This window comes from Panthera pardus, unplaced genomic scaffold, assembly GCF_024362965.1.
Source record: "Panthera pardus isolate Hobbes unplaced genomic scaffold, ASM2436296v1 HiC_scaffold_17, whole genome shotgun sequence".
In the NCBI taxonomy this organism is placed as follows: domain Eukaryota; kingdom Metazoa; phylum Chordata; class Mammalia; order Carnivora; family Felidae; genus Panthera; species Panthera pardus.
In genome coordinates this window covers 62,103,799-62,120,309 of record NW_026526732.1, presented here as the reverse complement: position 1 = coordinate 62,120,309, position 16,511 = coordinate 62,103,799, and the positions used below count along the sequence as shown (strand labels likewise).

General features: G+C 45.6%; 1 protein-coding gene and 1 long non-coding RNA gene across 10 annotated transcripts in view; both read right to left on the bottom strand.

Annotated features, from left to right (window-relative positions):
- FAXC (failed axon connections homolog, metaxin like GST domain containing) overlaps nt 1–12,467 on the bottom strand; it is a 79,081-nt gene extending 66,614 nt beyond the window's left edge. For 5 of the 9 annotated variants that reach the window (XR_008422943.1, XR_008422944.1, XR_008422945.1 and 2 more), the window contains exons 1-2: nt 11,376–11,641; nt 5,481–5,616 (exon numbers count right to left, since the gene is read on the bottom strand). Coding sequence is in view for 5 of the 9 variants with exons in the window: in XM_019442927.2 (XP_019298472.1) it covers nt 5,481–5,616; nt 11,376–11,641 (402 nt within the window). In the remaining 4 variants the exon portion in view is untranslated. Of the gene's footprint in view, nt 1–970; nt 1,052–5,480; nt 5,617–11,375; nt 11,642–11,990; nt 12,206–12,275 lie in introns of those variants that run through there. The other 4 variants (XM_053904633.1, XM_053904632.1, XM_019442925.2 and 1 more) reach the window with 4 other exon arrangements.
- LOC128777670 (uncharacterized) overlaps nt 1–12,670 on the bottom strand; it is a 79,284-nt gene extending 66,614 nt beyond the window's left edge. The window contains exon 1 of the long non-coding RNA XR_008422947.1: nt 12,637–12,670. This is a non-coding gene — a long non-coding RNA (uncharacterized LOC128777670). The remainder of the gene's footprint in view (nt 1–12,636) is intronic.
- Nucleotides 12,671–16,511: the final 3,841 nt, after the last annotated feature.

Here is a 16,511-nt window from a genome sequence, read left to right as displayed (position 1 = left end):
AGCAGAGAGTTCCTAAGGAGCCATTTTCTTTCTTTTTCTTTCTCCTATTTAAAAAGAATCATTGTGCGAAATACATGCTTCCTCTACAACCAGTTATGGCAAATGATGTAGGTGTCCTTATCCATGTCCAGAGAAATGTATGGAAGGGAGACCAAAGTATCAGTGATGGTAACCTCCAGCTAATAGGATGGCAGGTGACTTTCATTTTCCACTTACACTTTTGCGTAAGTATTGTTTGAAATTCTTATCAGGACTCTATGGCATCTACGTGTAATCAGAACAACACCGGTAAAGCTATTTTCATTTTGGAAAAAAAAAACTAACCGTATCTGCAGGACCCCGATATGAATCTGTAATTATTACAAAATGAAAAGTTTTTGAAATTGACCTACCAATATTTATAGCCTGATTTTTAAAAGATGATAACTGTGGCCAATAGATCAGGCTTAAAAAAAAAAAAAAAGGGCCTTGTGAGTTCCTACTAATGGTCATCAAATATTTATTCCAGTCCTTCTTAGGTTACAAAATAAAGAAGCTTCAACTATAAAGACGTGCTCTTAGGAATATGGCATCTTAACCTTTTTTTTCTTTTTTTTTAAGGCACAGCGCAAAGAAGGGGCAGAGAGTAGAGTTCTCTGGATCTCTGACAAAATGCCTCTGCACAGACGAGTCCAGGCGCTGAGCCCTCCAGCACCTCCCAGGCACCACTTACATGAGCACAAACCCTCACTGATGGCACACAGGTCCCCAGGCGCCTGGGACAGGCACATAGCATCCCTTTCTAAACCACAGAACCATTTTTCTGTTACCTAAATCTCCGCCCGAACTGACCATCCCCTCCATTTATTTTCCATAGAGACCTCACAGAAGAAAAAGCACACCTACACCTTTCTTTAAAAGAAAAAAAAAATTCTACACACACACACACACATACAGGAAATAATAATTTTGCAAGGGGGTAAGCGGTCACCTCCTCGAAGGCCTCTGTAACAGCTTCAGGCTTCATGGTGAGATGTGTGCCTGCTGCTCCAGACACACTAACTAAAAGCAGCTGCAACATGAACAAAGGTAGTTAGGCTACTAGTAAGGACAGGGCCACAGCAGTCAGTACCTGCAGGCGTGAAGACAGGAAGGGAAAGGGGAGCACGCCCTGGCAGCTGCCACAGCCCCGCAAACAGCAGAACCGCTTCATCAACGGCGGGGGGGGGGGGGGGGGGGGGGGGGGGGCGCAAGAGACCCAGGAGCCACGAAAGGCTACCGAACACAGCGTTTGGTATTGGCACCCTGACTGCCCCAAAGCTGCCAAGGCTGATGGATATGATTTAGTCAAGAGTGATGATGGGACAGAGACAGGCAGCTGCTGGGTAGCAGTTCCTTCCTTCAGTGTGAGCCCCTCAGTGACATATGCTTTCCAGTGCCGACTGCCAACACCAAGCTGAACAGTGATCTTTGAACTCTGATCCACCGCCTTTAGATGGTTCAAGATTTGTCTGTCTTCAGTGCTATTTTATCCTCTATTCCTGCTTTGAAAGTCCTGAATGATCTCTCTGTTCCTCTCTCCAGACTCAGCCCTTGCATTCCAGTTCCCAGTCATAAAGAACCTCCTTCTGTCCCCCAAATAACACATGCCCTCCCAGGGCCCCTCACCCGAAGCCCAGGTCAGGTGCCACTCCGACACACCCCCAGTGGGGCCGACAGGATGCCACGCCTCTCATCCCAGCCCCGCCTTAGGAGAATGACTACCACCCCACCCCTTCTCTTCTGTAGAGAAACTGGCTCAGAAAGCAGAGGCCTGGAGGCGTCAGCAGTTTGAGGGGTAAGTCACTATCAGGGAAGCCAAAAGCTTGGCTCCCGCTGTTACCGGCTAAGGAGACCACCTCCTCCCAATGCTGCTACTTTGTAAGACCAGTAGGAGGCATTTGGAGGAGTGGTTTGGGGATGCCTGGGGCTCACCTCCTTACTTTTCCTACATCCCCTCAGAGGCTAAGCTTTCGCCCTTGCCCCCTACAAATTCCCAGGCAGGAAAGCTGACATCTCTGGTAAAAGGAAATCGCAAACAAAAATAGACACCTGCATACAACCACTATAACAGAAGAACAACAGACTGAATAAATACAACATGATGCAGGATTATGGGGACAGACCAAAGAGTTTTAATTAGCATAATAAATGTCATCTAAGGTATAAGAGAAGAAGTTGTAATACAAACACAGGAGAAGTATTACGAAGAAAAATAAAAGTGGACCTCAATAGATAAATAGTATGACAGATACAAGAAGAGAACAGAGTGGTACAATGGCTCAGAAAGGTGAATTCACCCAGAAGGAAGAAGAATGAAGGAGTATGTTCAAAAATACAGAAAATAAAGGCAGAGATTTCAGTATCTGGATAATAAGGCACAAGAAAGAAGGGAAGAGGTGCCTGGGTGGCTCATTCGGTGAAGCATCTGACTCCTGATCGGCTCAGGTCATGATCTCACCATTCGTGAGATCGAGCCTCGTGTTACGCTCTGTGCAGACAGCATGGAACCTGCTTGGGATTCTCTCTCCTTCTCTCTCTGCCCCTCCCTTGCTCTCTCTCACACTCTCACTTTCTCTCTCTCAAATAAACTTAAAAGAAAAAAACTTACAAAAAAGAAGGGTAAAACAAATAAAAAAAGGAAGAAGAATTTGAAGAAAATTAGTAATTCCCCAGAATTAAAAAAAAAGATTAAGGACTTCAGACTAAAAGAGTTTAGAAAGGACCAAACAAGATGCATAAAGACCCATACCAAGGCACATCATAGTGAAATTTAAGTATGTCAAGATTAAATGCAAATTCTGAAAGCTTCCAGAGAGAAAGAGAAAAAGAATCAGACTGACATCATATTTTTCAATAGCAATATCAATGCAGAAAGACAAAGGAAGAATACTTCTACAGCCCTGAAGGAAAAGAACTTTGAACGTATCTGTGTCAAATGTGAGGGCATAATGAAGACGTCGTCAGGCACACAGAGCCACTAGAAGTTCACCGCATAATAAGCCTCACTGGAGGCTCAATCGGAAAATATCAAGGACTTGCTCTAATAAAAAGAAATAATCCTGGCAGAGAAGATATATGGGAAATAAGGCTGGCCAGAAACTAAGTAAGCCAGTAAACTTAGTAAAAAAGGACCAGGATTTCCAAAATCCCAGAATTAAAACATTAGACAACAACACACTTGGGATCAGGGCTGGGAAAAGAGAGACCCAAGAGTCATGTGAACCTGTAACACACTCGTATCATCAGAGGACCAACAACACAGCATTTGAGAAATGGGGAGAGATAAGTAAACTCAAATTTGGATCTTCAGAGAAACCACCAGAACGACATAAATAGAATTTGCTTTAAATGACAAAGTTTTTCTTTTATCTATCCATTACAAAGCAGGAAATGAGAAAAAAAAAAAAAAGTATGATAAGGAGAAAAATACTAAATAATATGTTAGAGGGGTACCTGGGTGGCTCAATTGGTTACATGTCCAACTCCTGATTTTGGCTCAAGTCACGACCCTATGGCTCATGAGTTTGAACCCTGCGTTGGGCTCTGCTCTAACAGCACAGAACCTGCTTAGGATTCTCTCTCTCTCCCTCTCTCTCTGCCTCTCTTTCTCTCTCTCCCTCTCTCTCTCAAAATAAATAAATAAACTTTAAGTAAGATGTTAGAAATAAGTCATAGTAAGAGAATAATTACAAGCATAAATGGAAAAACTCACCGGTTAAGGAGTCTTAGATTGGCTATAAGTAATACATTGCCCATGAAAGACATTACACAAAAAATAAAGAGGATGGACAAGGATATCCCAAGCAATTATGAACAAAAAGAAAGCTAGAGAATCAATCTCAATATCTGATAATATAAAATTCAAGATTACAAAAAGAGGGGAGGGGTGCCTGGGTGGCTCAGTCGGTTAAGTGACCGACTTCAGCTCAGGTTATGATCTCACGGTTCGTGAGTTTGAGCCCCACGTCAGGCTCTGTGCTGACAGCTCAGAGCCTAGAGCCTGCTTCAGATTCTGTGTCTCACTCTCTCTCTGCCCCTCCCCTGCTCATGCTCTGTCTCTCTCTGTCTCAAAAATAAATAAAAACATTAAAAAAAATTTTTTTAAAGGGGGGACTCAGCTGAGTGCTATATACTGGGAAAAGAAACAAGAGAGTACAAATGTGTTCTTTCATATGATGTGTACCTAAACATATAACCTCTTGCATAAAGCAAGAAGCAAGAGAATGGCAGGAAGAAAAGATAAATCAACAAATACTGTTGGATATTTTAACCCACTCCTTTTGGAAACTGCTAGAACAGGCTAAAAAATTAAGCAGAGATATACAAGATCTAAAAAATACACTCAACACACTCAAGCAAGTAAATCTAGGGAGCTCTTCACCCAAACAGAGAATATGTAATTATTTTCAACATTTATAAAAACCAGCCACACATTAGGCTAAAGCCTCAGCAAATTCCAAAGAATCACTATCACAGAGACTATCTGCTCTGATCATAAAGTTAAAAAACAATAACAAAAACCAAAGCATTAAAATATTGTATGTGGCTAGATCTTAGCTGAAAAAGAAAAAGGGAAAATTTTTCTTAAAATACATAGAATTGAATGACAACAAAAATACAACCTGTCAAATTTGTGAGACACAACTCACAGAAAAATGTATACCTTTAACTGCGTTCCTCTGTTCATTCTTTAACGCTGAAATGAGCAAATGTTTCGCTGAAAGTCATCTGAACACAACATGGAGCCCCATGGAAGAGCTCTCACAAAATCCACACCTATCTCCCTGGTGGCCTGCTGGGTGCTCTGCCCCCCAGAATTCATGAGAGACAAAATATAATGCCGTCAAACAGAAATCTAAAGGAAAAAACCACGTGGGGCAATGGTACACCCACCTTTATTAGTAGCTGCCCGGGAGGCCTATCCAAGCTTAACCAAAGCCTACTCTATGTCAGAAAAGCGATACCATGACCCTGAACCCTACAAAAGTCCATACTCTTTGGATCCCTCATTAAATTGAATGTAAAAATCAACAGACGCTAGAATCAAGTCTCTCCTAAGTATCTAGTAAGGACTGGGCCCTGCTAATTTCACACCCACCCCTTCAGCACCAAGAGCAAGTCCTTCCCACGGTGTGAGACTAGGAACTCCCCCTCTGACATGATTGTCATGAAAATAAAACATGTTTAGGGGCTGCTGGGTGGCTCAGTCGGCGGAGTGCCCGACTTCTGCTCAGGTCATGATCTCACGGTTCGTGGGTTCGAGCCCTGCCTTGGGCTCTGTGTTGACAGCTCGGAGCCTGGAGCCTGCTTTGGATTCTGCGTCTCCCTCTCTCTCTCTGCCCCTCCCCCCGCTCATTCTTGCTCGCTCTCTCTCTCTCTCTCTCAAAAAAAAAAAAAAAAAAATTAAATTAAACTTAAAAAATTAAAAAAAAAAAAAAGATACATTTGTTCACAAGTACCTGATAGGGTAAGTCAGCCATCCTTAAGTAAGTTTCCATTTTCAAACAGAAAGGAGACAAACTGGGGACACCATTGTTAGGTCTTGCAAACTGATGCAAAATAATAGCATCTTTGGAGTCAATCTCTTGCTGTTTCCTGCCAAAACCAAAACAGAAATAAAAAACAATCCACATGTTATACATACAATTCCCTTAGTTCCTCAGAGGTCCCTGGTGGGTTGTAGCTCCTCAATGAACAAGCAGATCTGTTTGTCATAGGGGCTTACCTCACCCAGAAGCATTTAGAGTAGAAGCTTAGCCAAAACACGGGAGAACCTTACACACTATCACCATGATCCCAAGGACTTAGTTAGTAACTATATATCAACCTCCTTCTGATGATAACTATACCCTATGAGCGGGAAGAGTGCTTTCTATAACAGGCCCACCTCTTCTCCAGCTGGCTATGTTTACCTGCCAGGGACAAACAAGTTGGATGGATAAAAATGATTCTGTGTGCTTACTAGGTGTCAAACATTGTTCTAAGGGGTTCACAGGTATTATTTCACTTAATTTTCACAATAACTTTATGAGGGAGGTACTACTATTATCCGTGTTTTATAGATGAGGAAACTGAGGCACAAAGGATTAACTTGCCCAAGGTCACATTGCTAGATGCCAGAACCTGGACTGAACCAGGCAATCAGAGTCTATGTTCTTGACCCCTAGACTATATCATGAAACTGTCCATAGAACCCAAGAATAACAGCGCAGATTTACTCTGCTATGAACCAGTCTGTAGGGAATCTGAGACCTTGAATATTCTGGTCCCTCTTCCAAACTCTGTGTGCCCTCACCTGGCCTCTCACCTGTGTGATACCAAGGAACCCGGCCTCTGAGCTCTCTTTCACCTTCTCCAGTTTCCCAGGGTCCCCACTCTCACCACAGGCATAGATCTTAATACCCCTGCCTCTTCCCTTCCTCCAGCCTCAGCCACATGTCTATCTTTTCCTTGGCTACTTTTTTCAGTGGGAGGATTTCCCTGGTACAGCTTTTCAACAGACACAGTATATTAGAGAAAACGTTAGATTCCAAGGGTGAACACCTGGGTACAAATCCAAGCCCTGCTTCCTATTGGCCATGTTACCCTAGGCCTCTCTCCCTCTCACACATGGAAAGTGCACACAGTATCAGTTCTGCACCAATTATCATGAGGATTAAATTTTAAAAATCTGTAAACATTGGTCAAGCTCTCAAACACTGTAGAGGAGTCATAGAATCTATTCTCATTCACAGAGTTTTAATCCCCTTAAACTACAATATCTCCTTAAACTACAACATCTTCCACACAGCTTCCCTCTTACACCACCCTCAGGAACCTTTTGCAATTCCCTCCCTTCTTTCCCTCCACCCAAGCACTTCCCAGTCAGATAAGCCTGTTCCTTCCCCTTGGCCTTCCCTGGGCCTCTGCTTCCCTCACATCACTCCCAGTCTAATCCCACACCCACTTGCACCCAAGCAAGAGACAAGCTCTTTGTATCATCATCCATGGATGCTCACGTACTATAGTATCTGCGTTCAGCGAAACAAACTCTTTTGGAGAAGTTTACTGGCAAAGCGTCCATTCCACTTAAAGAGTTGAGAATGACTCATTTTGAAAATACTGGTCAGGTCAAAAGAATAAAAATATTTGCTGTTTTCTGGCAATATTTGCTGTATAAAACAAAGATTTTCGTCTAGATGAAAGGCAGGGGAGGTCAGATACTAAAATCAAGGAGCCACTTAGACTATTCCTAGAGAGCGTGAACTAGATTTGACAATTAGCTGATTTTGTCCAGGCGAATAATTCAAGTCACAGAGTGGTATTTTCATGTAAATTAGCCAGGCAAAATTTAAGAATTGTTAAGAGGGGAGATAAATATAAAATCTTCTGCTCCACTGGCCAGAAACATCTAATTCTAATGGTTAACTTGGGCCATCTCATAATAAGGATGGATGTGACAAGCATATGGCGATGACTTTGTATATATCATGCATATTATTTTATTTCATGTTGACAGTAACACCACCGAGTGGATATTGTTAGGGTTTAAATTTAGTGTATCATACAGTAGATAAAGAAACTGAAGCTTAACAGAGGTTAAATAACTTGTCCAAGGAATATCATTTTAAGATCAGGTCATTAATAGCTCCAGATCCCAAGGTCTTAATTTTTTTTTTTTAATGTTTATTTTTGAGAGAGAGACATAGAGCATGAGCAAGGGAAGGACAGAGAAAGGGGGACACAGAATCTCAAGCAGGCTCCAGGCTCTGAGCTGTCAGCACAGAGCCCAACATGGGGTTCGAACTCACAAACCACAAGATCATGACCTGGGCTGAAAGCGGAAGCCGAACCGACTGAGCCACCCAGGCACCCCTCCAGATCCCAAGGTCTTAAGCAGTACACTGAAATGGGCAATTTCTTAGTTAATTTGACCAAAACAGCCAGTTTGACTCAGGTCGCTCAAGCCTGGAACTTTCTAATAAAAGTTATAATAGCTAATGATGGCCAACTTTTACAGAATGCTTTCTTACATGTCAAACTCTGTTCTAAGCATTTCACATTCAACTCAATTAACTCTATAAGGAAGGCTACTGTTATTATCCCCATTTTACAGATGAGAAAACCATGTAGCCCAGAAGCTTACTCTCATATTCAAGGTTACATGGTTAAAAGCAAAGTTAGTTTGAACCCACTCTGGCTCCAGAGCCCTTCTTCCACACAGCAGGAACTACTCTCTAACTTAGGATCAGAGGAGCAGGTATTTCATAAAACACCTACATAGCTGTATTTTCTAAAGTGGCCTTATAATGAGAGCTGTATAAGAGGTCATCTACAGGAGCCGGGTGGCTCAGTCGGTTAAGCATCCGACTCTTGACTGCGGCTCAGGTCATGATCTCACAGTTTCATGAGTTAGAGCCCTGTGTGGGGAGTTTCTCTCTCTCTCTCTCTCCGCTCCTCTCCACTGCTTGCGCTCACAAATTAATAAACAAACAAACAAGCTTTAAAAAATAAATAAAATACAATATCTTAAAAAAGAAAGAATACCCACAGAGCAGCAAAACTAGCCCCTCCTCCCAACATGAAGGCTGTCACAGATGACAATGCCTCTGTGTACAGCTGATGAGCGGTTTGTGTATGGAGGTCAGGTGTTGGTGGACCTGTGGGCTGCTGTCTTTCCCTAAGTCCTCTAGGGCAGGCTGAGCCCAAGTGCCCAACGTGCAAATGAGCTACCAACAACGAAATCATCACTTAGTCATTCACTTTACACACAACACATTTCCAAATGGATTGAATTTAAGATAACTGCTAAGCTATCTCCACTCAAGGAAATGAAGTAGAGGGTTGAGGCAATATTTGTTTAAAAATACTGCAGCGGGAAAAGCATGCACAAAATCCAAACTACTCCTTTGGTTTTATACTCATGAATTTAACTCCCTAAATAATTCTCACTGGTCAGCTTTCCTTCAGACACTGGAGACCTGGCCATACACTGGGGTTAAGTCCATGCAGCAGACAATTCAAGTGGTCACGACTTTACCGTTGCCCATGACCTCAGACATTGTGATCTTTTCCAGGTGTATTTTCCATCCTGCATATTCCGGATTGTTTGGTTTTGCTTAAACTGAGACAACTGAAACTTAAAGTTCATCCTAAATGGAAGTTTCTGTCTTGTGACCTCCGATGGTCAGTTCCAGACCTTGCTCCGTCTTTCCCCCCTATCTTTTTGTGCCACGAGAGGCTGTCAAAAACTCTGGTCCCCGCCACAGGCCTCGCTTGCCCGAGCAATGCCCCAGTTCTCTACATTTCTCCTCCTCTTCCCCCATCCAAGTTTATTTCACATCAGTACTTTCTAGGAGCCAGTGGTAAAAAAGTACAGACACACATTCCCAGGTCTGGATTCTACTACTCTTACCGTGTGATCTTGGGCAAGTGTTTTAACCTCCCTCAGCTGTACTCTCCTTATCTATGAAATGGGAATCACACATCCAACGAGAGCTGTGAGGGATAAATAAGTGCAAGGAAAGCACTTCTATGAAGAGTCCCTACTAAGGGATCAAAAACAGGCAGCCATTTTTATTATGTGCATAATAACAGGGTTGTCTCCCCCATTATAACACATTTCCTACCCAGGGTTTAAACATTTGTCAAGAAACAAAAGTGAATCAACCAAGGATTAAAAACGCCTCGATCGAAGTAAGTATCCAAGTAGTCCACTAAGTGGGGAAGGACACTTCTGTGGGCAGAAAGTCTTCCTTGTCCAGCAACCACACCTGCCAGGGCGTGGCCTGCTCCCAGGATGAGCTCTGGGCTACTCCCTATTTCTGCAAGGTCATTAAAGCAAGGTTTAGAGCTGGTCCTATGAAGCTGTGCCTTCACCCCCTCCACAAAGTGTTAAACCGGTGAGAAGTCACACAGTTCTGGATCCTGAAAAGGCTTTGGGCTGGAAGATAACTGAGAAACAACTGGGTTACTGTTTAAAGCACTGCACAAATGTTTTAGTTGTTCATACAGCTTGCCTCCTAACTTGGAATAGAGTTCTAAAACTAGCAAAAGTAGGAAATGATCTAGAGAAATAATCCACTTACAATTTTTTTTCCTTGGTTCAACTAGATGATTCAAGGCACTGTGCTGAGAGAATTCAATGTATATAATACGTTCAAGATAAAACTTCTCAATTATAGCTAAATAATAGTGAAAGCCAGTACTTCCCTCAGACCTAAATGATTTCCCACCCTCTCAAAGACTAGAAATATTCAAAATACCTACGTTAGCCTGTCACCATGACCAGGAATCCCCGCAGGCCTGTTAAAGGTCACCTGTCACTGTCTTTGTTTATAGCCTATTGTGTAGGATTCCCCCGCTGGAAAAGGGCAGTGTGAACACATTTCTCGCTATTTAAAAAATACTGGCCGAAGGATTTTCTCAGCTACTGAGAACCGCTTGCTTCTGGCCTTCTCCCAGGGACAGAGGGCTCAAATGCATGGAAATTTTAACCATAAATCGATGTATCCACAAGCCAAAGGACCATCCCAGGAGCCTATGGTATTACCCTACTCAAAGATCTCATGTCGTTCTGGATGTACCAACAGTAGGGGCCTCCATTTCCTGGTATTTCCGAGTCAGTCCTGTAAACATTCTGCGGCAGGGGATGAAACTGTTTACGGCACTGGGTGACTCCCGTGTTCCTGTCAAACACGCCCATGTGCTAGTGCTGTCCTCGGATCTTCTACTGTTCACACAACAATGGCACTGAAACTGGAATATGGTGCTTAGCGTTAAATACCTGATCAGCAGATAACCCGGTTAAGGCTGCATCAAACCTGCACACCACTACAACTGACCATGCCTCTTTAACAGGGACCTGGAGGTCTCTGGAAGCTTTTGCAATTTCAGCCTTTTGATGATGTTGACATATGGGGAAGGATAGTGGAGAACTAGTAAAAGATAAGGTTAGTGGTTAACATTCCAGCATTATTACCTATAAACAAATAAGGCATTTCATAAAAGTGTAAATTAATATTTCTACAAGGCCTAGTTCTATTGTTGCAAACATTGCACTTAGGATCTTACTAAGGGCATTTCATAACAGACTATTTTGCTCCACAACAACCCAGAGAATTTTTGCTTTTAGCGCCAAAGGATTGGGAGACCAATGTTTTTCCCTCCCAGTACCGGGTTAATTCTCCCGTTAACTCCGAACTGCCCCTCAGGGCAGGTGACCACGGACTGCCTCTAGGGAAAGGTAAGGGCAGGATTCTTGGGCATTTTGGGTGGCGTGACCGAGAGGCTGGCACGGTCCCCCCTCGCGTCAGCCCTGCCCTGGCCAAGTGCCCCTCTCGGCGCCCCTGCGCGGGGCCCTCTCTCCGGCTCACCTAATGACCAGGAGTTCGTGGAGCAGATACGCAGCTGCGGCCAGCAAAGCTCCCCCGGTCAAGTAAAGTGTTTTCTTCCACCAGGGATCGGAGCCCAGCCCTGCCATGATCCCACCGTAATCCTGCAAAGGGAAAGCGATGATGTCCCCATAAAAGGAGAAGGGCTCCTCGGACCCGGCCCACCAGCCGAAGAAGGAGACGCTCTGGTTCCAGCTCAGATCCACCACGCACGGCCTGGACGAGGCAAAGCCAACCCCCCAGTGCATGCTGCGCGGCTGGCTGCGGGCGCCCCTCCCAGGGCCCGCGCCGCCCGCATGGGAAGAGGCCGGTGCGGCCCGGCGCGGGCTCAGCGGCGCGCTGGGGGCGCGGGCGGCGCGGGCGGCGGCGACCGAGGCGGCGGCGGCGGTGGCGGCGGCGGCGAAGTAGCAGGAAGGACGAGGGCCGCGGGCGGCGGGCCTGGCCGGCGGGGCCCCGGGGCCCTGGGCGGCAGCGGCGGCCGCCGGCTCCCCCCGCAGCGGCCTCTCCGCGCCACTCTTTGTGTCGGCGCCTGGAGAAGGCCGCGTGATGTCATTGCTCCCCGGGGCAGGGAAACAGAGGCGGGATAAAGTCACCTACCCCGCGCCCTGCCCCCGCCCCGCATCTCCGCGGTCCGGCGGCCTCCGCCCCGGCCGGAGCTGCAGGGCTGGGCGCGCCCGGCGGGCTCCGCGCCTCCAGGCGGCACGGCCGGGAACGGCTCGGCGCGCGAGGGCTAAGGCTGCGGAGGTGCCTGGAAATGCGGCTCCGCCGGGAGGAAGCTGCAGTCAGGGCCCGGATCTCGGTCCCCCCCAAGCCCCGGCCCGCCCTCCGCCGTCGCTCCAGCCCCTCCCGCAGGCCGGAGAGCGGGGAGCGCGCGGGACTCACCTGAGGCCGCGCCGAGTGGCAGGCAGGAGACGCCACCAGGTGGGGGCTGGGAACGAGCTCCCGGATTAAGGTCGGGAATTAAGATTGTTCTGGCCATCAGGAAGGCGCTGTGTATTTGCATAATTTATAAAAAACACTCTTATTACAGGGCACAGTTACCTAGGCTTTGGCCATGTGCTCACGGAGAGGAGAGCTTGTCTGGTTTGACAAGTAACAGCAACAATGCACCCTAGAGAGATTTCCCCTCTGGCAGACCCAGCTCAAGTCTTTCCCCCTTTGAAGTCATTATGGGGAGAACCCGCAGATGTGAGGTGTTTTGGTTTGTTTTCCTTTTCTTTTCGGTTCAGAAAATCTCACAAACTCTGTGTGTGTGTGTGTGTGTGTGTGTGTGTGTGTGTGTGTGTGTGTGTGTGTGTATTTTCAATTTTATTCCATTAACTTCATGGTTAATTTCATTTTTTAAAGTTCGTAAGTCTAGGGGCACCTGGGTGGCTCAGTCAATGCAGCGTGGGACTGTTGGGCTCAGGTCAAGATCTCACAGTTTGCGGGTTTGAGCCCTGCATCAGGCTCTGAGTTGACAGCGTGGAGCCTGCTTGAGATTCTCTCTCTCCCTGTCTCTGTGCCCTTCCTCTGTCTCTCTCTCTCTCTCTCTCTCTCTCTCAAAATAAATAAATAAAGTTAAAAAGATCATAAGCCCAAACAATAGGGTCATGTTTCATGGTTTTATGATATACACATGAATTTTAGCAAGAGCATGGATAGCTTAAAATTGTTTGGAGGCACTGAAAAAGAAATTCAAGTCGGCGATTTATCTATCACTCCCAAGGTGAAAGGATGGATGTGGGAACCCTCCAAGCTTTTTCCTGAGAGGGCGGACACTGGAGTGAAGGAAAGCTCCCCCTTCCCTTCTACTTCCGCTGCCACATCAGCCCTTTAGAAGAGCAGGGAATGCTGTCATATTCCTAAAATATGGACTTTTTGCCAGCCTGAAGGAGATATGGGAGGTACTAACCAGGATTGGGGAGGGGTCCCATGCAGCAGTGTGTAGGTACCCCTGACCTCTCCGGAAGAAGGAGTGTGTGTACTCAGAAGTGGAACTCCTTTGAGCAGGTTGTGGGAGTGAAACCCAAGGGCCTGCTGGAGTGACACGGGTGGTCACCAGATTCCTCCAGGGAGAAGGACCAGAAGGCTTCAGGGCCTCGTTCACAAGAAGCAGAGTGGGCAGGTTCAGGATCAGAGCAGAAATGCTCTGTGCCCAGATGAGACAAGGAGCTGACACCAGCCATTCTTCATTCTTCTTCTGTGACCTTCAACAGAGCACTCAGCCTTTGCTCTCATTAAATGTTGAGCCAATATTTAAAAAGTAACCGTTTGTTTTTCGGTACTGAGCTCTGTGACTGAGTGTCTAGGTTCAGTCACGGGGATGAGCATAAATTACCTTCAGTGAAGCCTTCATGGAAGGCAAAAGAGAGAATCAATACTGGCAAAATCTGTGTCTGGGAAACAAGTTAGAAACCAGACGAAGTTGAATGGTCTCATCCCAAGAGCCACTTACTGCATTTTACTGTCACAGCTCTTCTGGTAGGCCAACCTACCCCACTCACTCTTGGGGGCCTGTGGACATTCCTGGACTTGTCAGATCCTCTTTGAACATTATGTGGCCTTTGGTTCAAGTGTGGTTTACATTTTCAGAGACACCATGAGGTGAACTATTTTTAGATGCATGTGTAAATAAATTCTGTGAGAAAAACTAGAATATAATCTTAATCTGATGCAGATTAAAAGTTAGCTTTTAGACCTGTGACAGAGAAGAAAGATTATTAAAACTCAGCTTGTATAAAAGTGAAAGGAGGCAGGGGCGCCTGGGTGGCACAAAGTGGTGGGCTCTTGATCTTGGCTCAGGTCGTGATATCACAGTTCTTGAGTTCGAGCCCTGAATCAGGCTCTCCCATGATGGCGACTCAGAGCTTGCCTTGGATTCTATCTCTCCTTCTCTCTGCTCCTGCCCCACGTGTGCGTGTCTGTTTGTGTGTGGGGGTGTGTGCAAGCACACACACATACACACGCACATGCTCTCTCTTTCTGTCTCAAAATAAATAAACTTTAAAAAAATTTTAAGGGGCTCCTGGGTGGCTCCGTCAGTTAAGCGTCCGACTTCGGCTCAGGTCATGATTTCAAGGCTTTAAGCCCTGCATCGGGCTCTGTGCTGACAACTCGGAGCCTGGAGCCTGCTTCGGATTCTGTGTCTCCACTCTCTCTGACCCTCCCCTACTCATGCTCTGCCCCTCTTTGTCTCTCAAGAATGAATAAACGTTAAAAAAATTTTTTTAACGTTTATTTATATTTGAGAGATAGAGACAGAGCATAAACGGGGGAAGAGGCAGAGACAGAGGGAGACACAATCCGAAGCAGGCTCCAGGCTCCAAGCTGTCAGCACGGAGCCCGACTCGGGGCTTGACACGGGGCTCGAACTTGAACTGTGAGATATGACCTGAGCCGAAGTTGGACACTAAAACGACTGAGCCACCCAGGCACCCCTAAAAAATTTTGTTTTTAATTCTCTAAGGTGAAAGGAGGCAGGAATCTCTGAGGAGTCAATAGATACAAGAGGTGGACAAAAGTTTGGTATGAGAACATGAGAACAAGGCTCTGAGGAAAAGGAAAGCATCTATAGCTGTGAAGGCACAGCAGCCATGCAAGCCTTAGCCAAACTTTGTGCAAGATCAGACTGAGTCCTACATGGAAAAGCTGCTCCACAAAGGGGTGCAATCCAGCCACAAAGAGAAGGAAGACTATGGCCCAGAGGCAGGGACTCAGCCCCAGAGCAGTGTTGGTGGTGTAACTAACAGCCAGAGGGGAACTGAACAGAACTGGGTTAACAGAGGAGCTGAGGAGATGAACTCTTCAAAGAATGGCCCCTCAGAACCCCCTGTGTAGAGCCAGATCCCAGGCTGAATCCCCAGGGGCTGTGTAGGAACCGTGCCCTACAGGGTGAAGGTAGAGGGAACTAAATAATTCTGCCTTCCAGCTCCCCTCCTAGGACTCCTTCAGCTACAGAAATGGTATGAAGACCGTGGGAGCCAGATGGACATCTTCACTCCACCCCTTCCGCAACCGCCATCAATTCTGACTGCCTTGGTGTCATGACCATGGATATAAGCTCCACGCTAGAGGGGTATTATTATTTTTCTTTCTCAAGGACTTTGTTTCACTAACTCTAATTGAGGTTTTACAAGACAGGAAAAGGGAAGGGACTAATATTTATTGAACACCCATCTGTCGATATTTTTTTCAGTAACTTTTCAAAACAACCTGTATTAGATAAGTATTGCCATCTCCATTTACAAATGAGAAAAGTGAGGCAAAGAGACATAAATTAACAAGTTCAATTCCCACAGGTAGGTAATGATACAGCCAAGGTTCAAACCCAGTGTCTCACACCAGGAGCTCTTTGAGCTTCCTACCACTTGGGGTATTTCTCAAGTGCCAGGGCTGGTGCCCTGTCCATGGCAATCCTTCTTTATACCATTCTGTTCTGAACTATGTCTAAATCTGATGGTTCTAAAGCCTCAATACCTACCAGTTATACTGTCACCTTTTGAGAAAGGTGGATTCAGACAGTTCCTTATGCCAATATTGCTATGTCTATGTTATGCTTCGCCACGACAGTATGACAAGGGACAAGTAAATCAGTGCTTCCCGAACTTGTATATGTATCAGCTGGAGCTCTGCCATTATGATCAAATAAGAAACAATTGATCGGTTCTTCTCCAACATTAGTGTGCAAACATTAGCTTGCATACAAAATACATGGCATCTTTTTAACATACAAATTATTTTTTTAATGTTTATTTATTTTGAGAGAGAGAGAGAGAAAGCAGGGGAGGGGCAGATAAAGAGAGAGACTCCCAAGCAGGCTCCACACTTCATCAAAGAGCCCAACGGGGTCTCAATCTTATGAACCATGAAATCATGACCTGAGCTGAAATCAAGCATCTGCCACTTAACCAACTAAGCCACCCAGGTGTCCCTTAACATACAAATTCTAACTCAGTAGTTCTGGTGTGAGGTCTGAAATTCTGTATTTTTAACAATCTTCCTGGTAAGACTAAACCATACTTTGATTAACAGTGGTCTAGACCAGGGGTGCCTGGGTGGCTCAGTGGGTTAAGCGTCAGACTTCAGCGTCAGACTTCAGCTCAGGTCATGATCTTGGGCTCTGTGAGTTCAAGTCCC